Raw genomic sequence first — 24,415 nt, 5'->3', positions numbered from 1 at the left:
TGGCTTCAGCAACGCGTTGACGCGACCGAAAAGAACACAAAAGCCACACAAAAACCCAACCGTGAGGTCGAGCAGTGGTATGCGAGGCCTCTGCATCTATGAGATGTACGGGGGACTGTACAGTGGTCTAGGTAAGAAGGAGGAGGACGGACAAGACTCCGAACAACGTGGGAGAGCTTCGAAGATGTCGAAGACTGTTCAAAGACGAGGGCTAAGCCTCGAAGGTAGGAAGGAGGGTTTCGACAGACGGGTCGAACGAACAGTGACAAGGAAGGCGAGCGACGGCAGGAGAAGAAGTGTAGAGCCTCTCGGGGCAACTACGAGCTGGCGAACGTACTGGCAAACTGACTGACTGACTGACTGACTGGCTTCGAACGTACTGGCTGACTGGCAAACTTGCTGACTTCGAACGTACTGGCTGACTGACGAACCTCGCCGGTGCGAGGTGAGATTGAGAGGGTAAGGGGGTCTCTGAGATTCGAAGGGAACCAGTCCCAGAGTATATACAGGGAAACACGGCTATTACCACTACGGAGCTCCGACGGCCCCAAACATCCGGCTATGGCTTCTAACACGTGACAACTGCTCTTGGGCTCGCTAACCAGTGGTCCGAAGGCCGACCGGCTATCACATGACGCCGGAAACCGAGACCACTCGTCGAGGATGTGAGATGACCTGCAAGGACTCACTGGACATCCTGTAGCATCCTATGGTCTCGCAGGAGATCTTCTAACACCGTAGCACATCTTCTAACATGTTCGAGTGTCTTCTAACACATAGTGCATCTTCGAGTGACCTGCGTGCTCTGGAGTCGTCTAGATAGGTGGGTAGGTGCTCCTATAGCGTCACTGAGGTGCCGGAAGGTTGTGGATAGTCTTCTAAGGTGAGCCAGGGTTGGCTACGAACTTCGAAATCTTCGAACAGTTGTAGTGGATCTTCTAAGAGCTTCGGAGCATCGTAGAGGCCTAGATTGCGTTTTCGGGGCTTAGATAGCCTAGAGGCGTATCAGCGTGCAGTGCGAACCCTCACACTTCCCCCTCCAGCAAGACTCGATCGTCGAGCACTGTGAGCCCCTCGCTCACGGTACGTGGCGAGACCAACATTTGCGATGAGATTGCTGTTGATGCGCTCAGAAGCACCTCGAGTGGCCCGTCGACGTCAACATCGACTACTGCTGCTGCTCCGACCACACGCAAGCCAGTTTTGGTCGACCAGCACAAGAGCAAAAGCTCAACAATGTTCAGTACATCCAACTCAATGGATGTACTGGTCTCATCTCGTTCGACAGCTCCGCCAACGGACCTGGTGACTCATTCGACCGACGTGTCGCCTGGAGGACATGAGGCACGAACAGATCGGAAGTCGACGGACTCACATTCGTACGAGCGGTACAAACCCCCCGCGAGACGCATCCTTGATCAAGCCGTCGCCCGCCGTACACACAAGGAGTTGACCTCGTGTGTGCGCAACTCAAGCATGTCAACAACCAAGTTGGCCATGCAGGCACTCGAGGAACCAAAGAGGCACAGTACTCCCGAATCGTCGGAAGTACTGACCTCTTCGTCCTCGACAGCTAAGCCTGTGTTGACAGCCCACAAGCCCGGCTCTGACGCGCCGACTCGGGGTACATCAACTAGTGTCCGTTGCACGTACGAGGAGTCGACCTCGCGTGCACACGAACTATCAATAACCAAGGCTACTGAACGGGTACGCGAGAAGGCACAAAGGCCCAGTACTTCCGAATTGCCAGAAGTACTAGCCCCCTCGTTGTCGACTGCCACGCCAGTGTCGACATTCAAGTCCAGCCTCAATGTATCTACATCGAGCCATCCTGCGTCAAATACTCGCCACATGCACGATGAGCCGACCTCGCGCATGCGAGATACAATGGCAGAAGTCCCCGATCCAACGAGGACTTCCACATGGCCAAGCTCGACAACTGCGACAGGGAGTGAACAGCGATGTTCACCCACTGTTGTATCCTCAACTGCTCACAACTCCAAGGCCAGGGCGCCCTGCACATACAAGGGTACAACTTCGCGCGTGCGTGAAGCATCCACGGAGGCCGTCCAGGCTGGTCATCGGGAAAGTACAAGCACACCGAGTTTGGTAGACCTACGTGAACGGCGACATTCACGAGGACCAAGCACCTCGGTACACAAGCCAGAATGGCCGAAGCCGGTGTCGATGGCCAGTGCACCGGATGACGTGTTCAGTGTACAAACCATTGATACATCTTCGCCAGGAAATCACTGGGAACCAGATGACTTCGCCGAGGAACACACACACTGTCCCCGTGTTCTTCGGGAAGACTCCGCGCGACTCGAAACAACCCATGCTGTGAGTACAGTGTTACCCCCGGTCAACAAGGGCCAGGCTAGTTCCCGTACCGTTCGGTGGGAGACGGTCGAAAGGGGGGAAGGGAGTGGCACGAAAATTCGTGACCACTTGTCTGGAATGAGTACCAGTACATCAAATCGCGATGTACTGGGCTCGGAGATGTTGTGTGTCGACAGTTCCGGGTGGCCAGCCGACGAAGCTAGGCGCGTTGAGTGCACCAGTTTCTTGGCTGACCGACTCAACGTCGACCTGGCGCGAGCTGCAGATGTGATGGGTGTCCACGACTGGAACTTATGGGCCTTCTTCAAGGTCCGAGCCCTCAGCTGCGGCTATGCGCTTGAATGCATGTCGCCTCGGACGGAGTTGTATGCCCGTGCGGCGAGGCGAGCATGGGACAACTTCCACAGGACTGTGGAAGTGCGACCTGCTTCCATCGCCTATGCACCAATGTGGGCTGAGTTAGTGCCACTCGGAACCATCCAGACATGGGCTTATGCTCGACTCTGGGGTGACAAGGTGGCCAGGACTCAGATAGTGGTCCATCATCAGCCTCAACCAACTCGCGCGAGCTGGTGGGATGACGACGACTATGTCTCTGACATCTCGTCGGGTCACTGAGATGTCCATGTTGAGTACTCTCCGAGCCATCACTCCAAGTACTCTTCCGAACACAGTGACCATGGTTCGGGTGACATTGAGGCTAGCTCTGTAGTAGTCTCCGACGACTACTACGAGTCAGACTCATATGAGCCTGCCTCACCTGTCTCGTCAAATGCATCAGGTGGTTCTGCATATTCCATGTCGGACGACTACAATGATTACGACAAGGACAGTGGGGACTACTACTCTGGGTCTGAGTAGTAGTCCGCTTTTTTGAGGCTTACCTGTACCCTGAATAGGTTCGAGTTGTACATTCAGGTGCAGTTAAGTAGTACACTGGCACTATATGATTGTATGTTCCGTCTTTTTCTATGTTTCTTTCATGCATGTTGCAGTATGTTCAACCATAGAGGTTGAACATACTCAATCCCGGGAGATCATGTTGTGTACATCCAATGGGATGTTCAATACATGGGTTGCTTCCCTCGGGTCACTGCAGGATGTGGATTGTCCACGGAAACTCGGTGGACCACCACATGGACTATTGTATTCCGAAACCTGGACTGTAGTAGATCTTACCTGGACCTGAGGTGAGTAGTCTGCCACAAGAAGTTCACATGGCATGATCTCTTCATTATCTTCCAGTTGAACTCGTGAGACGAGTCCAGTGGGGGAGAGTCTAATGGGCCTAAATGGGGGTTATCAAGACTTGCCCAATACAGCATATCTAATCATGTATGTTTGCTTATGTTTGCTGGTTCTACTCGTATTGCGCACCAGTGCACTTACTTGTTTTGGGCAACTTACTCTTTAATCACTTGCCTTACAATGCTCAGTCTGTAGACTTCTCTCACATAATAGAGATCGGATACAGTGCATCTGCGGGCGTGATATTGAGTGCGTTACAGTGACAGCATATCTTACAAGCACAGCCTTACATGTTGTCACACCAGACGAGCGTGGGCATGGATGGTTTATCCGTGGATGGTTTTCCCATGGATGGGTGGATGCATCCGGATGCCATCCACTTGCTGGGGAGAGGGCCATAGCTGGCAGTACGATCCCTTTGGTAGGATACATGTCAATTTATGAACAACTTCATGCTGCTCACATCAGAAGTTATGCTTGGAAAGACTGCTAGTATATTGTCTATGCATAGAGTACTGACATTTCTTCCACATGTTGCACTTCAGAGTAGCCTGCTAATTTATTAGGTTGTTGTAATATGAGGATCATAGCTTGCAATCATGAGCAACATCCCAATTGAGTAAGTTATTATATATTTATATGAGACTCTCTGTTGCTCTGTTGAGAACACAGACATTATGGATCTGTTTCTTACTTGGTAAATTGCCAAGTTGCTTATCAATATGATCTGAATACTAATGAGCAGTGTTACTGGTTTGTATTGATAGTAACATAGAGCAAATAGCTTGGGAATGTTGCAAAGAAGTAAGGAGAGCCTCTAGATCAACTAGAACTCAAGGAAGGGGAATCTGGGGGGTTGACTACAGTAACCACTACTCAGTTGGGACTTGCTGTCAGTGCTGTTGTACAAGTATTAGCCCTTGATCAGATAAATTCTGATACCAAAGGATGTCTTTCAGTAGATTGTTAACAGTACTTCCCCAAGTCCAAACCAATCAACAGTGGAGGATGGAACCAATATACAGAGGAGAAGTATACCAGTAAGGAATTCTGAAAAAGGCCTGTCAAGAATTGATGTGTTATACAAGGAATACAACCAAAGAATGTGCAGTTTGCTCTCACCATAAGTGAACAGTTACCAGACACTGACCAGTAGTACAAAGCCATACTAAGGTATGTTACTGGATTGGAGCTCAGCTCCTGAGTCAATAGTAATGGGCTCATGTAGTACAATGTGAAGCAATATAGTATGTGCCATCAAGACTGATAGAGTCATGGGCAAGATTGATCACTGATGAATTGAAGGTACATTGGCATAAGAGTACAGAAGCAAGTGGTAGATGAGATAAATGTTTGGACTTGCTCATAGGGATGCTCCTTTTGTGCATTTATGCACAGCCTTGTAGCTACATAAAATACTTCATAGAATCCTACAAAATAGTAGAAGACTCAGTACACCACTTTCCAAGGCCATTCAAGGTGCACAATAAGCTCACAGGCTCATTGTAAGGCAAGGGTAGATGTGCCAATAATTCTCACTGATCATCAAGGATGTGCTCTGTGATTCATGACACACCACTTGCATGTTGTCCTGAAACACTAGCACAGTGTTATGAACATTCAGAATTAGTGTACAGCTTGACAAGTCACTCATAGATTGCCTGCCAGCTGGGATAATATATCAATAGATAACATAGTCTGAGCCAATAGAACCCCAGTAATATATTTCAAAGCATCTGGTCACAAGGGGTCTAAGGAGGGCACTAGAAACTTGGTAATAGTCCAGTCAGAACATACACCAATAGGTGCCACAAAGAATAACAATGTGGGAAAAAAAGATCATTGAAATCTGGTCAGAAAGCATTGTGAACCCCAAATGAAGTCCATTAAAAGGATCTAGAATAAAGATAACAAAGCCCAGGAGTGATAACAATTCCTGCTGCCTACCCTAGTCAAAGACCATATCTATGGAATTTCTTGTAGAAAAAGGGTTTTCAATGCCTTGTCCCTAACAACAGACTGCATACTAAGACTTGCACATGGGCCTTTCCTGGGTATTCTAGTAATGCCTACTATCAATGGTCATGCTCTCTGATCATAAGTCCAAGGATTTCTATATCTTCAGACACACTCCCAAGATAATCACCAGTGTCATTTTCTGGCTGACTGTTCATTATTTTGTGTGCACATACAATGTATGGTACTATATTTGGATTACACACTATATTTTTCATGTTGACATTCCTTGGCATGGCAGATACCACCCAGGATCAACTGCCAAATGGTGTACTGGTAGGCACACTGCCACAAATTTCCAATGCTGTTCAAATATCACACATGTTCACACCTGGGTCTAAAGTGTTATATTTCCACTTTCCATATAACATGAAAGGACCCAACATGAGTAGCTGATATTTTATCATCACATGTAAAAGGAAACAGTTGCAGCAAATGAGAGTACTCCCAAAGTCATATTATTGACTAGAGATCCATAAAAGGACAGCCATATATTGGCTCAGAAGTCCATTGTAATATGGCCTCTTCACTGTTGCTTAGTAAGCAATGCAAGTCTGCATTATTTCCATGGCAACCATGACTTCTTCTGAGCCCAATCAGGAAGAAATCACAGCATACACTGCAATATGAGTGATAGTAGACATTGCACAAACAGACACCACTGTCAATACATTTTTGCCCATATGAACAAGCCAAGAGCTGCCTATTCTATCTTCACATACCAAGGGCCATTGCATGAGAATAGGATGATGGTAGTGCATACAGACATTAGATATGCTCCAGGCAAAAATTATATGAGCAATTAACAACCAAGCATAGCACCATCATACTGTATAATTGGCACTGCTTCATATTGACACAATCAGTCAAAGACATGCTTATACTGGACTGGGACAATAGAGCTGCAGACATCAGGCTGTGAACTCTGCATTAGCACATCTGAGATGTACTGTCATGCATTGGCCTACAACAGTCAGCACAATATGATGTCATGGGATCATCTGATTTTATCTCATTTCCTACCATTTATCTAGCATTGCAGAGACCATCAAAGCATTTGATCACCTATGTGTGGTGTCCCTACTTTATGACATTGCTAGCCTATAGACTTTCTAGCAACAGTAGTAGATGCACAACACAACTTGTACAATGTCTTTCTATCACTTTCTAGGATCAGTACAGTGTCATAAAGCTCTGCGAACCCATAATATTGATAGCTATGCCATTCACATGTGAGACAGAGCCAATATTATGAACATACTCAGCATTAACTGTGGCCTTTGTGCCACAGGTGTTCACCATTTTCTGCATATGCCATTGCCTGCCAAGGGTTTAGACATGAGCCAATCAATACTTATAGCAAGCAGTACAAGGTGAGTGGAATCATACAGAATATTCCCTTGTTTTATCCGCATTTTCTGAGCCCAGACACAGCAGATAACTCGGACTTTCCATTTTGAGAAGGTCAGGTACCACATATGGCAGGTTTCATTCAGGTCTCATATAGCCACACAATCCATAGGCAGTTGGCAAGCATCACAGGAAACACAAACAAAGTGAAAGAACCAGTGTGTACAGAGGAATATGTATTTTATTTTGCTTTGTGAATGGTGGGTGCCATGTTTATATGAATCCATGGGAAGGCATACTATGTACAGCCTCTCTGACATCATATACATGACTGGGAATATTCCCAATTGTTTTTGATTTTTGGGAGACCATAGCACAGCAAATACATTGTCACTAATGAGCTTGTGGCTTGCATTCAAACTCAGCCCAATAGCCTGCCTTTGCAGGGCCTATTGAAGAGTTGAACTGAACAGAATAGCCTGGGATCCTGTCTGGAGCTGCCAGTCCCTGAGAATTCCAGGTGATAATGGTGCTTACAAGATGGACCAAGACTCATGAAAGATGGCTTGTATCAGGCTATGCATGGGAAACTCTGCATTATTATATGTCTGCCATATGGCCTCAACAGTCAACCCAATACAAACCATAGTACTATCTAATTTTCTCTGATTTTCCTGCTATTTATCCAGTCCTGCAGAGGCCATGCATGGCCAACTTCCCAAATGGGCAGGGGACTAACCATATATGGCAGTTTTGTATGTTTGATATCCTCCACCTCACATAGCCCATACATGTGGAACTGTCTTGTACAAGCATCATACACACACCAACATTTGCTTATATCCCCAGTATCACTTGCCAAGGTCAGTACTCTGTGAAAAACAACAAGAACACCTAATCTGGGCACCCTTGTCAGTACTCAAGGGGCATTCCATGGAGAAGCAATATTTTGGGACTTTCTGCATTTAATGGGGTTTAGTAAGAGCTCAGTTAGTGTGGCTTGAAGCCATCAAAAACTCGGCATGAAGAGCTGAGACTGAAAGATTACTTTAAAAGGGAACATTTGTCACCATTTCAGCCAATGGGAGTGCTCCAAAATCCCCTTTGAGTGACCGGAGTCGTCAACAGGCCGGAATTCCGGCCTGTCGACGACTCCGCTTCGGCAACGGGCGCTTAATCGAGCGCTTAGTAAGCGATGTAAGTGCACACTGTTACTGCAGCACAATTCACTTGTTTTGGGCTCAAGAAAATGCGGTTAATCAGACAATATTCCAGGATATATGTGGAGCATACCTGAGCATATTTACAAGTGGAGAAGATTCCCTATATAGTCATTCCAGTGCTGAGACATCAAAACATGCATGTTATTACCATTTTTCCCCACCAATAGCTGTGCTGTGCAACTTCCAGACACATCCATGCATTGTAAACTATGCACATATCTATACAGGTCATAGGCAATGTGTTTCAGAGACAACAAGCCATTCATATCTGCACAGTCACTTGTGATTCTCTAAATGTTGTCCTTTGTTCTTCATTCCTCCAATGTATGATCAACCCTTGAAATGATGGGCTATCAAATGAGTTTATCATCTCTATAACATCTATAAGAGTTGATTAGATTTCAGTCAGTGTATCCCAGTCAAATGCCACATTCATGCATGTGTTTCTCTGTTTCCTGAATTTCAAACAACTGGGCAAGTCATACTAGTGATATATTGTGGGGCCTCCATACAAGATGAATTGCCTTCATATACAAGGCAATACAGATGAGTCTGATTACACATAATATTCCCTGATTTTATCTGCATTTTGTGAGCCCAGACTGAGCAGGTTAAGCAAAATTACCATTTTAGGAAGGTCAGCTACCCTATTTAGCAGGTTTGACATGTCAGAGAATATGTGGGCAGCATATAGGCTTCAAAAGAGAGACTTTTGAGGTGAAAAGGGATGCACTCATGTGCACAGAGGCATTTGCATGTTTTTTTGTTTTGTGAATTGTGCCATGACCAGTGAAGGTAATGGGCAAGTCACAGCAGCTATAGACTCTATGACATCATACCTATCACAGAGATTATTTTGGGAATTTTCCGCATTTTAGTGAGGCCACAGTACAGCAGGTACAGTGCCACTAAGGAGCCTGTGGCTGAGATTCAAACTCAGCTCAAAACCTCGGCAGCCTGCCTGATTAGGGCAGAAAAGGGCTTGTTGCACCAATCAGAGCAGCTCGGCATCTGGGCGCTTGATGGGCGCTTAGTAAGCGATGTAAGTGCGGACTGTTACTGTGCTTAAGAGAGCTTGTTTAGACTCAGAAAAAAGCGGAAAATTGAGACAATATTCAAAATGATCCAGGCAATGTGAATGAAGCTGTATATTGCATGGGTTTGACATCAGATCAGATAGCATTCTCAATAACCTGGTAAGATGGTTGCTGTGGCCCCAGTGAGCTTATATAAGCCTGCTACTTCACTCTTGGAACTGCTCATGTACTGGACAACCCTATAAGATCATAGTGTAAGTACACATTCAGGTATGTATCCCTAGATTGTGTCTGTGAGCAAGACAAAGCCAGCAGTGGATGCATAATTACCATATGGAGTATGTGACCTTCCCAAAGAGGAATCATACACAAGCAGGGGCATGTAGGGCTCAGAAAAATGCAGAAAATCTATGAAATATACAGACACATCAAAGACAAGTGTATGATTGCCTTGAGCTGCAATGGTTACCATTACATTGTATGCAAGGGCCATAATATGGCAAAAGATGCTCAGATTACCCATTATAGTCCTTGTTACCTGTATTATTGAAGCTACTGAGTAGTCCACAGTGTCTGAACTACACATATACATTGCAGTGTACATATAGACCATATTTGAGTCATAAACAAGCAGATTGAATCTGAAGAGGCACATGTGCATTTTTTGCTTTGCATTTCCTGGGTTAGCCAGCCACTGTATACACTCAATAGAATTTCTGTATACTCTCTGAATGAAGGGCTATCAGATGAGCATACTATCTATACTATGATTTGTTACTGGCTGAGGCTATATAGGCCCTACAGTGTGTGAGCGCTTGGAGCAATGGCCCACCAAGCTGCCATTCCTTATTGGGGGAACTGCTAAGGTGTTTCATGGGCCTCATATCCATAACTGAGCGCTTAGCCACTGCATTTGTTTGTATCTGTTGGTGCAAGTCGCGTTGTCTGGGAGTCTGAAATTTCAGACTCAGATAAGCAACCCATACTGACAGTTACTTATCTCTGCATATCGGGGTGGCTGCAAGTCACGTGCACTGTGGGAACAAACTGCCATTCCGGAGGAATCACTAAGGCGTTTCATGGTGGTCCATCATAAGAACGATACCTTCGTACCTCAGGGATCGTAAAGGCAGGCCCTGGTCACAACACTCGCAGCGGTGTTTTATCGCTGCAGTGCTGCGACTGCACGTCATTGATCATGTGACTGCGAAAAACAATGCGGTCAAAAATGTGCAGGATATTCATTCTGAGGACAAAACCTACTGTTTTGGGCCCAGAAGAATTGTATAAATTCCCGATAAATTTGAAGACCTCAGTGCAGCCATCCTGAAGTATTTTCAGGTCATATAAAGTCAACATCATCCTGATTACAGGTGCCACAAGGCCAGTCAGCTTCCAAGATACAGTAACACATTGGGTACTGAGCTATGATATCTTGGTGTGATTTGCGTTAAATGAGAGCACAATTTCTGATGTTTGAGGATTGAGACAGTGTGATATTGAAATATGCAGTACATATGTGGTTTGGCAAGTTATGCACATTTAACAACATGACTAGACACAGCCATGTGTGTGCTCCCAATATGTCTGATATATATTCACAATCACAACACAGTGGCTCTACTATTTTCCCCAGCAACTGCCTTATGTAGCACCCTGAATCAATGAGTATAGGAATGTATACTGTTCTGATTGTCCTTTGATACAAGCACAGAGCAAACAAACACAATGATGGAGAAAGTCACAAATGCCTATAGCTATGGAAAGATGCAATTTGTGTCACATAAACACTGATATAACCCATGTGTTCATGAGCAGGAGCATCAGCAACTCTTGATGCCTCACAATAGCACTACAAGAATGGGACACAGTACATATATAATGCATGTATGCTGGTTAATGATTCACCATATGCCAGTTGCTTGAACTGATGCAATCATGTACTCTGAATATACCATCATTTCTACAGTATTTACTGGGCCCACAAAGCATTGCCCAACGTGAGATTCCCAATTGGGAGGGCACCTACCATATGTAGTAATCCTGATTCAAGTTGTGTGATAGCTCCTGCTTCACAGACCCTCCCATAATTTCCCTAGCCTTCATAGTTCCTTATGCATGGAGCAAGGCATGAACATGTGCAGGATATTCATTCTGAGGCCACATAACCTCCTTGTGTAGGCTCAGAAAAGCCCCAAACACCCCAGAAAATCAGTGAGGTACTATATATGTGGTAATTGTGCTCACCCAAAGCTCTGGCAGCACTTTGCAACATAAGTACCATACTCTTGTATGGGACCACAGTTCATTCATATGAAAGGGTGCAAGACTCTTGCAAACTGCCTGCTGCTGTGCAAGAAAAAGTTGATGATAAAATTCTTATTTACAGGTTCTTGCTCTCCATTGAATATCCATAATCATGACTGTGACATATCACTCAGGTCATGAATCAGGAAACTTTGACAGTAACATAGCTTTGATAATCTGTGGATGCCCTCATTTGTTAGTAATGTGAACTCCTCAGTATAAATTATGAGGCAACAACATCAGGTTCCCACCTAATGCATTTAGCCAGAATGTTGTTACCTATATCTGTATTGACAGTAACATGCTATGGAATGATGTCAGGCTATGGGATGAGGAGAGAAATGCAGATGAGCACTCCTGAATACTGCATCTAGAAGGTTGCAGCTATACATGACACATGTGACTTCCTGCTTTTCCACAGCATGAGCTACATTTCATGAAAAGGCATCATGAGTGTAACAAACTCAGCATAGTTGGCCTAAACAGACTCTGACATTGGGAGGTCTAAGCCAATGTAGTATCAATTTGTAGGGAAGTATATGACCTACTCAGTTCAAATGATACAATTGATTCTGATCATTGTCATTATTGACTTGATTAACAGTTCCTATACAAATTCCATGATACAAAAGTCTCCCAATAGTAAAGGAGTATTATTGTTCAGAGTTTTGAGACGGTACATAATGTCCCAAACATGGTGAAACAGGGCAGCTCAGCTACAGTTGGGCAAGAACAAGTCTGCAACCACACATATCATTGGTTAATGACTGTGTGGAGATATTGGCATAGCTATCTATGATCAATAAAGATTTATGATCAAGAAATATGCACATTATGGATTCTCTAGGATACTCAATATTCAGGATTCAATGCTCTTGTGTCTTGTGTCATTGCAATGAGGATGGTGAGCAAGTACCTCTGTGACTACTATAATACTGCCAGATGATTTCCACTTGGCCTGTGTGACTCATGTGAGGTTATTGTTATTGTCACGGTTTGACAACTGCTTGGTAAAGCATGGAAGTTAGCCTGACAGACTAGTATATATCAATGCATTTGATAAGTGAGATTCAAGCAATGATTTCATGAGCTAGAAGACAGACAACTTGAATACAACTGGGATTGTATTGCCATGCATGGCCCACTCCCCAGCAAGTCATTCTTATGACTGGAGAGAATGTAACACTTAGCATGGAGCCCAATGTGGCAGGTTTTTCCCACAGCGCATGTGACTGTTTGAGTGCCAGATAAGCAGAGATAAGTAACACTTACTATGCCATCATTAGCTGAGTTTCAAATTTCAGACTCCCAGATGATGTCACTTAGAGCCCATTCAGCAACCACAAGTGATTGATGTAAGCCTGCCGGCTCACAGCGCGCTAGCCACACATGACACTTACCATATTCGGCTCAGTCACATTTTGGTTCTGTTTAGCTTCCACGGCGTCACCTTTCGTCATCGTCGCTTTTTGCTTCCGAACCACCATCTCCCTGCTCTCGTCGAGTACTCGTTTTTCCCCCGCTTTTCCCCTTTGTGTATCCGCTACCCTCGTAGTCTTCGCAATCCCAGTATCTCGTCTACTCAAGTTCTCACGGCCGACTCTCGACCAAATCAGTGTTCTCTGCCGGGCAAGATCGCTGGCAGGGTTCCACTTTTTTTTTGAGTTCAACGAGAACTGTAAAGACCTACCGTTTACTGTATGCCTGCGGTCAACTGACCGCATGCTGCCGCACCGTTAGCCGTAGCCGAGAGCACTGCTCTACCCACCGCACCGCTTCACACCGCACCACATATAGTCAGGTCTTAGGACCTCACACCGTCAACCGCCCTGTCATCTCCACTCTCCTCACCGCCGCGGACACCGCCCTTGGCGGACGCCGAACCGAAGGCCCCGAACGAGCCCCCGGTTAGCCCACAAACACCGCCAAGACGGACCGCATCCCCGATGTCAACCGTCACCACTTCCACCGACAGTTCACCGATCTCCAGCTTCATCACCTATCCTTCTGCAATGCCGAGCACCGCCCGCCTCGAGCACCATGGATCCTCCAAACCGCTGACGCTCCACGCTGGAGAACTGACACCGGAGATCGTATGGGATTTCGAGGAGGCCTGCACCAACTACTTCCGTCGCAACAAGAAGAAAATTGACGAGGAAGACCACACCGCAACCATTCTGGGCGAGCTCCTCGATGTCCGCATCCGAGACTGGGTCTCAAGCCACCGTGCTCGGATCGAAGCGCTGTCCTTCCCCGACTTCATGACCGAGCTCCGCGACAACTTCCTGGACCCAGACTGGAAGGACGACCTACACACCGAACTGTTGCAGGAACACCAGAAGGAGAGCGAAACCTTCTTCGACTACAGCGTTCGCGTAGTCAAGAAGAACTCCATCCTCAAGGGTGTACATGCTGGCCTCGAGCCGCTCCGGCTCATCCAGGTCATGGAGGCCGGGATGTTGTCCACCTTCGTTCATCATGTCAAGGCGGCCAAGGACAAACTGACGGCGGCACGCACTGCAGAAGAGTTGGCTGAGAACGGAGCCACAACCTGGATCAAGGTCATGAAGCAGGTCGATGAACAGCAGCACGCGGACATCGCCATGTTCCAAGCCATGACCGCGAAGGGGCGCGCCGAGAGCTGCGCCGCACAGCCTCTTGCACATGCCGGACGTTGACGCGACCGAAAAGAACACAAAAGCCACACAAAAACCCAACTGTGAGGTCGAGCAGTGGTATGTGAGGCCTCTGCGTCTATGAGATGTACGGGGGACTGTACAGTGGTCTGGGTAAGAAGGAGGAGGACGGACAAGACTCCGAACGACGTGGGAGAGCTTCGAAGATGTCGAAGACTGTTCGAAGGCGAGGGCTAAGCCTCGAAGGTAGGAGGGAGGGTTTCGACAGACGTGTCGAACGAACGGTGACAAGGAAGGCGAGCGACGGCAGGAGAAGAAGTGTAGAGCCTCTCGGGGCAACTACGAGCTGGCGAACGTACTGGCGAACTGACTGACTGACTGACTGGCTTCGAACGTACTGGCCGACTGGCGAACTTGCTGACTTTCGAACGTACTGACTGGCTGACGAACCTCGCCGGTGCGAGGTGAGATTGAGAGGGTAAGGGGGTCTCTGAGATTTGAAGGGAACAAGTCCCAGAGTATATACAGGAAAATACGGTCCGAAGACCAAGAGAGCCAAGAGAAATACAAGACATGATGAATGAAAGTGATAAGGAAAGCAGCCAATCGGAGAATGTCACAACACCCGACCCGGACCTACTAACACATGAGAGAATCCAACTCGGCCTTCCGCAGGTTCCGCATAACGGGCGACCGTCCCCGAATCGGCGAAGGTCATAACCGGGGCCGGTGACAGTCCTCGAAGATATGAGACAGCTGCAGGAGTTCGCCTGACTTACACGAACATGCCGCACCTCGACCCAACTTCCGAAGCGTATGCTGCCCGCTACTACCGCCTCCTAGAGGTCCTCAAGACCGAGGGACTTGTCGAGCCACGATACGATGCCAACAGTCCCGGAGAGTGGCTGGCTTGGGCTCACGGAGTCCGTTGGATGATCGTACGTGCCTCCGAACTTAGACTATCGTTCGAACCATCGAACCGACCTTCGAACAGCGATTCTTGTTCGAGTCCCGTAGCCGGGCCATCCTGCTGGCGAACGATACGCTTCCTGCTCCTAGGTCGTTCCCCGAGATCGACGAGTTGATGCGTTACCTCGACGAGGTCTTTCACCGCGATGGCAACCAGGGAGACATCCTAGGTTCGCCCTACCCTACGATCGCGTGGTCCGAGACCTTGGTACTGCTCGAACAAGTCAACCAGGCCGAGCGTCGTCCTCTCGCAAACCCGCAGTATCAGCGCGAGTCGTTGATCCTGTCCGACTTTCGCCAGCTGCCCGACAACCTCGAGTCCATGGGTCGAGTGATTCACAACATCGCAGTCGACCAGCGCCGCACGCACGGCACCCTCGTTGGGTTGCTCGAAAGCCTACTCGAGCGCGTCAACACTGACCGTGGCTCCGACACCGGTCCGTCTGTTCGTAGGGGTAGAGGTGGAGGTCATGGGTGTGGAGGTCGAGGACATAGATACGAGAGTTGCCGGGGGCGTCACTAGCTAGGTTGACGTAGCCATGTACTTGCTCCGGAGTCCTACCAATGTAGCGACACTTCTAAACCGCTTGCCTCCGCCACTAAGGGTTCCGAACATTGACGCTTGAGCTTCGAACATCGGGCGGTTCCCTCGAACGGACGGGCAGTGCGTCGACCGTTCTGACTTAGTGTACCGTTGTATCAACCGTAAATGGCGTTTTCGGTGGGTAGGTGAGCTAAGGGCTCATCATCTCCCCCTTACTGAGATACTGACCGTCCTCGGTCGGCTCGAACACGCCGGCGCTTGATTTGCCTCCGCGATCATCGAGATGCTTCCGCGCCAGGCCGTCCGAAGGTCTTGTCCAATGGCGAGCACTTGAGAAGCGATTAGCGAACGGCAGGACGCGCTTCGATCACGTTGATCCGACGAATTAATCCCATTGGACGGGAGGTGAGCGCTTCTTTCCCGTTTCGGACTGGTTCTGATGGGATGATCCCCGTTGTTTCAGCGCCTCGAATGCGGTAGGTGGACCCACAAAGCTCGAGCGCACATATAGCGGGGGGGATCCCCGCCGAACTTCGCTTAATCCCCCACTCCACTCGCCCATCTTCACTCCCGCTTCTCGCCCCATGTCCGCCTCGTCTGTTCCCGCGCCCGCTCCCGCCTTCGCCAAGTCCCCCGAACCTGCCGGCGCCTCTGCGTCGGACGAACCTTGCACCGTGGATCCGAAGACCGGATTCCCCGTTCCCCACGACCCCAAGAGCCCCATGTTCCCGCTCGCCAACTGGGTCGTGGCGAACCTCGTGCCCGAGAAGCCGGACGCGATCGAGGAGTGGCTCGAGGGTGCGTACGCAGCCACGGTGAGTACAGCTACTCCGCCCTTTCGTAGTTAAATGCCGACCGCGTTCGTAGAACCGGTTTACTCGCGTGTCGAAGGGAGCGGCTCTCTCGCACCGAAACGCGACCGCTCTGGGTCGCCTTCTCGTCCTCGCCACGCACGTGAATCCCGACGCGGCTCGCCAGTGCGCGGGGCACATGGAGTGGGCCCTCCTCGACGCCGCGATTGTGCACGCCGAAAGGAGGTCGAAGAACGCCAGCAGTGGGAGGCCGAACAAGCTCGGCTGCGCGTCGAGGCCGAGGCACGACAACGTCGGGAGGCCGCCGAGGCCCTGAAGGTTCGCGAGGCCCGAGAGGCCAAAGAAAACGCACGACGCGAGGCCGCCGAGGCCGAAGAGCTCGAACGCCGCGAGGCTGCCGAGATCGAGGAGGCGCCGAGGCTCACAAGCGCGAGGCGGCTCGTCAACTTCGCGAGGAAAAGGTCTTGCCGCGACGTGGCCGGTCTGGTGCTCGGGGCAAGGGTAAGTCCCGCGCTCAGTCCCCCACCGCTTCTGACGCCTCGACCGTTCGTGCGGGATCGCCGGAGGTCGAGATCGTCTCCGAGCCCAAGAGCTCGAAGAAAAACAAGAAGCGTAAGGCCCCTGCTGACGGCTCGGCGCCCGACGTCACGTCGCTCGCGCGACCACCGTCCGTGACAGGACGATGGCGGTAAGTGCTCTCCTCTCGTCTTCGCCGTTTCCTACTAACTGTTCGTGCCTTAGTGCGACCGCTGCGCCGCGGGCTACGCAACTCCTAAGGAGTGCGTGTTCGAGGCCGACGCCGTCGCATGCAATCAGTGCCTGCACGACCAGCAGGGTGCTATTGGGGTGCCGCCACGCTTGCGGGCACTCGTAAGGCCGCCGTGCCGGTAAGTCCATTCCTATCTTCGAAGACCGGAGGTCGTTCGTAGCTGACATCTCCGTTTCGTAGGCAAGGGCGGCGACGCCGAGGAGCCTGCAGCCCCTGCGCCTCCGGCTCCTGTCACGGTCCCGGCCCTGGGCTCTGCGGCCTTCTCGACGTCGCGCATGCCCCTCCATCCCCGTGCCGCCGCGGCCTTGCACGCCGCGCAGACGCAGACCCCGCCAATCGACATTTCGGCGATCCTCCAGGCGCAGTGCGCCCCGGTCCGCTCGCTCGCCGAGGCCCGGCGGCCTTGACTGCGACCACCGAGCGCGTCGGCAACGTCGAGGCGTCGCTGAACCTGATGGGTCTCGAGCTCGCGGTGCTCGAAGGCCTCCAGGAGTACTACAGCCGTCGCGTTGACGAGCTGTACGTCGAGTCCACCGGAATTGCGCGTGGTGCGTTCGATCCGCCTGCAGCTGGTCCGTCGGCGGGACCTGCAAAGGGAAAAGGGTCGAAGTAGGTATTCGTTCGTAGTATCCTCCGGTCGTGTTCGTAGCTTGTGTCCGTGTTCGGGGTCCCGTACCTGTACTTGTAGTGTCTGACTATGTCTCGCGCATGTGGCTGCCAATTTGTAACGTCTCTTGTCCGCGTACTGTATAATGAGTATCTTGTTTCTAACGTTGCTACAATGTTCGAAGAATTGAAGCGAAAAGGAATGATGTGTTTTAAAGCCGAATCTGTATAGGGTATACTTGCGCGAGTCTCTTGACAGACTCATTCTTCGTCTTCTGAAGCTGAAGACTCGTCGTCTAGCTCGTCGGGTAACTGGACGCCTCTGGCTCGTCGTCCCCTAGAGTGTCTGACTGCTCCATCTCCCTCAAGCGTTCGAAGGGTATGTCTAGTGTTCGATGGAAATCGTGATTGACCTTCGAGCAAGGTATGGGATGACTCGAAAAGCGGCAATAGGTCTGTCGAGAACAGTGCCATCTAGTTCAGCAATGATGTAGGCGCCTCCTCGGTTTCGGGATACAACAACCATAGGCCCTTGGTATCGTGGACGCATCTTACGTTCAAGGCCTTCTCTATCGCTGTGTTTCGCACGAGGACTAAGTCCCCGCTGGAAGTCAAAGTCTTCGATCGTGTACTGGTGCTCTCGTTCGAAGCGTCGGGCAGCCTCACGTCTCGCTTCGTAGACCTTCGAGTAGATCTTCGAGAGGTCCTCCGACCGTTTCTGAAGTGCTATGGCTCGTCGGGCAATCAAGTCGGTAGTGTCGAGTGCTGTCTCAGGGGTGGGACAAGGTACGTTGCTTCGATAACGTCGAGAGGCAGTATCGGGTGCGTGCCTGTGCTGCAAAGTACGGCGAACATCCCATTCTTCGACGAGTTGTTACGCGTTCGGACCATAGTACTGAATGGAAGACCTGTGACCAGCGCGACTGATCTCCGTCTGCTGCCTTAAACAACGCTTGTCTCATGTCGAAGTGCGAACGTTCGACGATACCGTTCGCTCGCGAGTTGTAGCCACTGATCCTGATATGGTTGATGTGATACTTCTTCGAGAGGTACTCGAGCGCCTTGACCCAGGGTGCGCCGTTGTCGGAGACTAGTTCAACAAGCGTCCCCAGCGACAGACAATGTCTTGATATAGCCATTCGCCAAGGGTCTGAGCTGTCTCTCTTCGAAGCATTCGGGCTTCGGGTACGTGATCGAAGAACAGCGCGCTTGCGCTATGAGCTTATAGCCTCCCGAAACAGGCATGAACATCGTGTCGCAGAACGCCTTCATGAATAGTCCGGCTGGCATCGCGACCGTCGGTGGGATGAGGATCTGTCGTAACTGACGCTTCTGACATAGGTCGCACGTTCGAACATACCAGCCTACGTCGGACTTGTGATCGGGCCACCAGAAGCGTTCGGAGACTGCTACGATCGTTGCGTGGATTCCGCGGTGTCCGATCCTATCGTGGCTCTCGCGTAATGTTCGAAGCCTTCGCTCGGGTGGTAGGACAACCTTATGCGCGCCTTGACCATTTCGTCTCCAGAGTCGATCCCCGGTGACGAAGAACTGCGTCGCGTACTTGTAGAACGCTTCGAACGCTCGTTGCGAAAGTCCGTCTGGCTTCGAAAGAGTCATCAGGAAATGCTTGACTTGCTCGACACGTGCGTCTAGCTTTCGAGCTTTGTCCGAGCGTGGTACTATCGCGTAGTCGTCGTCATCCTCCCCCTTACTGAAATCTTGACCGTCCTCGGTCAACACGAGCACCGCAACGTTCGAAGGGCGGGAGAGGGTGGGATAAGGCTGTATCATGTGCACGAACGAGTACATGTTGTCGATCCAGTCTTCGAACACTTCGTCTTCGTCTACTGGGTCGTCGCCTGGTTGCGTCGTTCTTCGGGACAGTCCATCCGGTCCGTGCGAGGTCCCGGGCACGTGCACGAGAGTGAAGTGAAACGTGAGAATTGAGACAATCCAGCGATTAATGCTCGCGCTCGGTGCGATATCGGGATTAGCCAGCATCCCCTTGATGTATCGAGCGTCGACTTCCACGATCAGGTTTCGAATCCCGATGACATACATTCGAAGCGCTCGAAGAGCGCGGAACAGTCCATAGATTTCAAGCTTTGGTTGCGAGAATCGACGTTCGCGGTCGTTGAGCGTGATTGACCCAAATCGGCTGTAGTACCTGCGCTTGGCGTCCTCCTCGTCGCACTGGCATAGGAGGAATCCGACTGCAATGAAGGACGTGTCGACGGCCAGAATAACGGGTGCCGTCGAGTCGTAATTGATCGAACGAAGTGCTGGGCTTTCGAGCAAGGCCTGCTTCAAGTCGTCCTGAGCCTGCTGTTGTGCGGGGCCCCATCGAAGGGCATATCCTTCCTTGTTAGACGAACGAGCGCGTCGGCCCGGTGCGCGAAGTTCTTGATGAATATCCTGCACACTCCGATCGTGCCGAGAAACGCTCGAACATCGGACAAGGTCTGACAGGCGCCCCAGTTTCGGATGGTCGCGACTCGAGATTCGTCAGGCAGGCGCCCTTGAGGCGTACAACGGTGGCCAATGACCATGATTTCTCGAGCTATCAGCACACTCTTGACTCCCGAAAACGTTCCACCCGCGTAGCGCATTCGAGTGACGATCCGGTTAAGGTTCTGGAAGTGTTCCCAGACGAACCTTCGAATGCCAGGATTCTGCGGATGACTTCGCCACCGTAGTCGCTAGCCGGCCTTTGAGCGGAACATCGTCGATGTAGGGTACAGTGTGTTCGGGAGTTTCGGGCTGAAGTATATAGGTTACGTCGTCGTGGAAGATGGGTACTGCGTTTGTCCACCCCATAGGAAGTGTAGTAAGTCGCATGGCTCCGTACGGTGTCTGGAACGTAGTGAGATCTCTCGAACTTTCGGCGATATAGCGTTCGTCGTAGCCGACATAGAGGTCTAGCATCCCTCCGCACGTTCGTCCTCCGAACTGTTCGGCGAGATGTTCGGGAGTCGGCGGGACACCAGAGTGTTGGATCGTGACTGCGTTGAGAGGCTCGAGACTGTGAACAATCCGCAAGGACTTGCCGTCCTTCTTAACAACACAAAACCATCGCGAACGGTACGACGAGTTCGAAGGTTCGTAGACTCCGGAGTCAATCTTGCGTCGAATCATCGAGCAGACCTCCTTGTACAGACCAGGAGGTATAGGGATGTTCTTCTGGACCCAAGGCGTATGCGGGATCACAGGAAGTCTATAGGCGGGAAATACTCGGACTTGAAGTTGCCACGTTCGTTGTCTGACCAGTGACCATGCAACACGTCGTTGTTCGTAGCCATGAAGTGGTGAAGTAGATCGCGTTCGGCGGGTTGTAACAGATCATCGTCGTGCAGCTTATCCGAGACAGCTGCCCTTTCGGCCGTGTAGCGACCTTCGGGCTTGAAAGGAGGTGGGTTGGGGTTGAGTTCACGCATCGTAGAGAGTGGATCTCCCTTGATGTCTCGAACGATACGAAACTGTTCGGGGACGGACCCAAGAACAGGTCTCGTCTTGAGTGCGACCGGCTTGTACTTCTTCTTCGATTTTGCCTGTGCGAAAGTAGACACATCAGGAGCATCCTCGGACGAGTCGGTACTGTTTGGGTATGGCCGGTGCGGGTATACGTAGGTGAGTTGTTCGAACGAGAGAATGTGTTCGGAGAAGTGGTCGAAGATGTATGCGTGTTCGAAGGTTTCGAAGCGTATGACGGGGTATGCTGAGTCGATCTCGTAGCCTCGGTGGCTGTCCTGACTTCATCGAAAACAAAACTGGAATATGTATGTGGAACGGAGAGATACGTAGCCGCGAGAACTGGGTCTTCAAGGATGATATGTTGGCATAGGCAGAAATGGACGGGGTATCGTTTTCGAAGTCGATCACAAGTGCGACTTGCTCGTCATCGTCGGCTTGAACTACGTGTTCAAAAGTCCCGACTGCCTCTTCTGAAAAACCTCTTGGAACTTCGGACGTCCTCGAGGCATCGTAGGTACCGTGATCTGTTCGGACGTGTTCGGGCACAATAGGGTGATGGTCTGATTCTCGTCGGCGAAGTTCTTCACCAGGCTCTCAGTGATGACGTCGAATGGTCGACCTAGCAGCACGTTGTGTAGGTTGCGAGTCTCCCGGGTCGAAAAGAGACCGGAAGGAATCGATGGTGTCGGTAGAAACGACGGGCGGGGGCTGTTGGCAAGCGGATGGGGAGGGGATGTGACGATTCGGGCCCGGAGGGACGTACGAGCTCGGATACTCGCAGGGGACACTGTAACGCGGTCGGAGGAGAGTGGTGGAGTCGTCCCACAACGCAGGGACTCAGAGTGAACGCGTAGAAACTCGTTGAAGCCGGATAAAACGCAGAGAGCCGGAAGGAAACGCGGTGCTCGTTGAAGGTGAACGCAGTGATCTATTCGCAACGCAGTAAACGCAGTAAACGCAGTAAACGCAGGACGCAGTCAGAAACGCAGGGAATCGCCGTTGAGCTCGCTCTCTACTCCTAGGTGGTAGGTAGGTAGGATCTCCCCCCATCCGGCCCCGGCTCCCTCCCTTATGTCCCCTCCGGCTCGCTATCCCACGCCCCCGCCTCGCTGGCACCCTTCTCCGTACTCACCCGTTCCCTCCGGTCCCTCTTAAGCCCCCTCCTTCCCTTCCTTTACCGTCTCCCGTCCAGTGCCATGCCGTCCGATGCCCCACCCAATCCCTCCGCCATCGTCTACTCCACTCGCTTCTACCGTCTTCTCGCTCTCCTCCGGGATGAACGAGTCGTCGAGCCGCGTCTTGTCGCTGACAGTCCTACCGAATGGTTGGCCTGGGCCCACGGCGCCCGCTGGATCATCGTGGGTGATATTCTTCTCGTCTATTCCCCGTCCGGCGGGCTGATCCTCCTTCCGGTACGTAGCGCATGCTCTTCGACTCCCGGGCGCGAGCTACCGCGCATGGCGACGCGTCCCTCCCTCTCATCCGCCGGTTCTCCGACGTCCAGGAACTGATCGACTACCTTGACCAGGTGTTCTCGACCATCGCGTCCGAGCATAGCGTCATTGGCGAGCCGTACCCTGCTATCGCCTGGTCCGCCAACCGCGTCGCTGTTGAGCAGTCCGATGTCGAAGTGGGCCGTCCGTTGCTCCCGGTCCGGTACCTCGAGAGGCCCATGCAGCTCTCCCCCTCCGGGCTTCCTCCGACGGCCTCGACGCGCTCATCTCCCAGCTCCAGCGTTACGCTACCGTTCAACGTGACGCATCCGCCTCCTTTCAGTCCGAGGCCCAACACACCCGCCGTATTCTCTCCGCCCTGGCGTCCAGTGTTGCCGGCGTGCATGATCGTCTTTCACGTGGCGTGTACGTTCCGGACGCTGACTATTCCGGCATTCCGCGTCGCCTTCAGTTCCCTCCGGCGCGTACTAGTGACGACTTCGAGGATGCGGGTGTCGAAACTGAGACCGAGACTGATTTAATGGATGAGGGGGAGAGTGTGCGTGAGGGGTAGTTCGTTCCTGTACCCTCCGGTGCCGTCCACGGCTGCCTCCGGTTGCCCTACCGAGTTGCTTTCCGGTCGTGCTGCCTGGGTAACCTATCCTTCGACATTCCTTCCGTGTGTAACGTCGTCTGTTGTCTCCTGTGGTCGTGTGCCCTATATCCGTTGGTTCCGGGCCTGCTCTGTGGGGCTTCCCCACATCTCCCCCACCTGAAATTCTGACCGTCCCCGGTCAGGCCGTCTCCGGTCCGTTTGCTGTGTTCGTTGTACGCGCTCGTTTATCCCCGCCTCCGTGTCCCTTCCTTCACTGACCCTGCCGGAATTTGCCCGTCTCGCTCGATCATCCAGCCTACCTTCCCGGGACTTGATTGGCCGGGCGCGTTCCCTCCGTGGGAAGAAGTGGCCTGGGATCTCGATCGGCCCTCCGATCAGTGTGGCTCCGGGCCATCAGCGGCCACCGTCCGCGTATAAATCGCTGCCTCCGGTGCTCCCTCCGCCTGCCCAGCATCCTCCACCACCTGCTCCTCTCCTCGCTGTCGACCCGCTTTCCTCGTGCTCTCCATGTCTCGCTCCCCGTCCTCTGAAGCCCGCGCTGTGGCCTTCGATGCCGCCACCGCCTTGGCGTCCAGTTTCCCGGATCGCCTCTACTCCCTCCGGCTCGCCGCACTCTCCACCCTCGTCAACCTGGAGATGAGGATCGTCTGCGTCGCCCGTGCCGAGCCCCCTCTGTCCGACGACGCCCCTCCGGATGAGAGTTCCGCATGGCTCTCGTGGGCTCGCGAGGTAGCGCTTGCTCGAGTAAGCCCCCCCCTTTCTCCTGTTTCCCCGTGAGCCGCAACTGACGTCTTCTTTTACAGGCTATCTTCCTGGCGAACCAGGAGTACGCGCTGGGGCAGGGTCACCCGCGGGTTGAGATGCGCCCCGAGACCCTCGTCGCCCTCGGCTCGCTCCTTACTCGTCTTAACGAGTATGCGGAGGTCGACTCCGTTTACAAGCGGACCCTCGAGGTCCTCGTGAAGACATCACCACCCCGGCCCTCCTCGTCGGTACTGAAGCGCGCTGGGCCAGTACGTACTTCAAGGTCGCCGA

At 51.4% G+C, this 24,415-nt stretch overlaps 2 protein-coding genes across 2 annotated transcripts; one reads left to right on the top strand and one right to left on the bottom strand.

The window, feature by feature from the left end:
• Positions 1-1,257: 1,257 nt before the first annotated feature.
• B0H18DRAFT_960966 (uncharacterized protein) lies at positions 1,258-2,958 on the top strand (the record flags this gene model as incomplete). The annotated part of the gene is made up of 1 exon (XM_048043013.1): positions 1,258-2,958. One exon carries the CDS (start codon positions 1,258-1,260, stop codon positions 2,956-2,958), a length of 1,701 nt encoding a protein of 566 aa, XP_047885501.1.
• A 9,885-nt stretch (positions 2,959-12,843) lies between these two features.
• B0H18DRAFT_960965 (uncharacterized protein) lies at positions 12,844-13,517 on the bottom strand (the record flags this gene model as incomplete). The annotated part of the gene is made up of 3 exons (XM_048043012.1): positions 12,844-12,900; positions 12,922-13,197; positions 13,338-13,517. The coding sequence occupies 3 exons, from the start codon at positions 13,515-13,517 to the stop codon at positions 12,844-12,846; spliced, it is 513 nt and encodes a 170-aa protein (XP_047885500.1).
• Between the last annotated feature and the right edge of the window lie 10,898 nt (positions 13,518-24,415).

This window comes from Fomitopsis serialis (assembly GCF_022376445.1).
Source record: "Fomitopsis serialis strain Sig1Antser10 chromosome Unknown B0H18scaffold_231, whole genome shotgun sequence".
Classification (NCBI taxonomy): domain Eukaryota; kingdom Fungi; phylum Basidiomycota; class Agaricomycetes; order Polyporales; family Fomitopsidaceae; genus Fomitopsis; species Fomitopsis serialis.
Note: the sequence above shows the minus strand (reverse complement) of the source record. Positions and strands in the feature narration are given on the sequence as shown.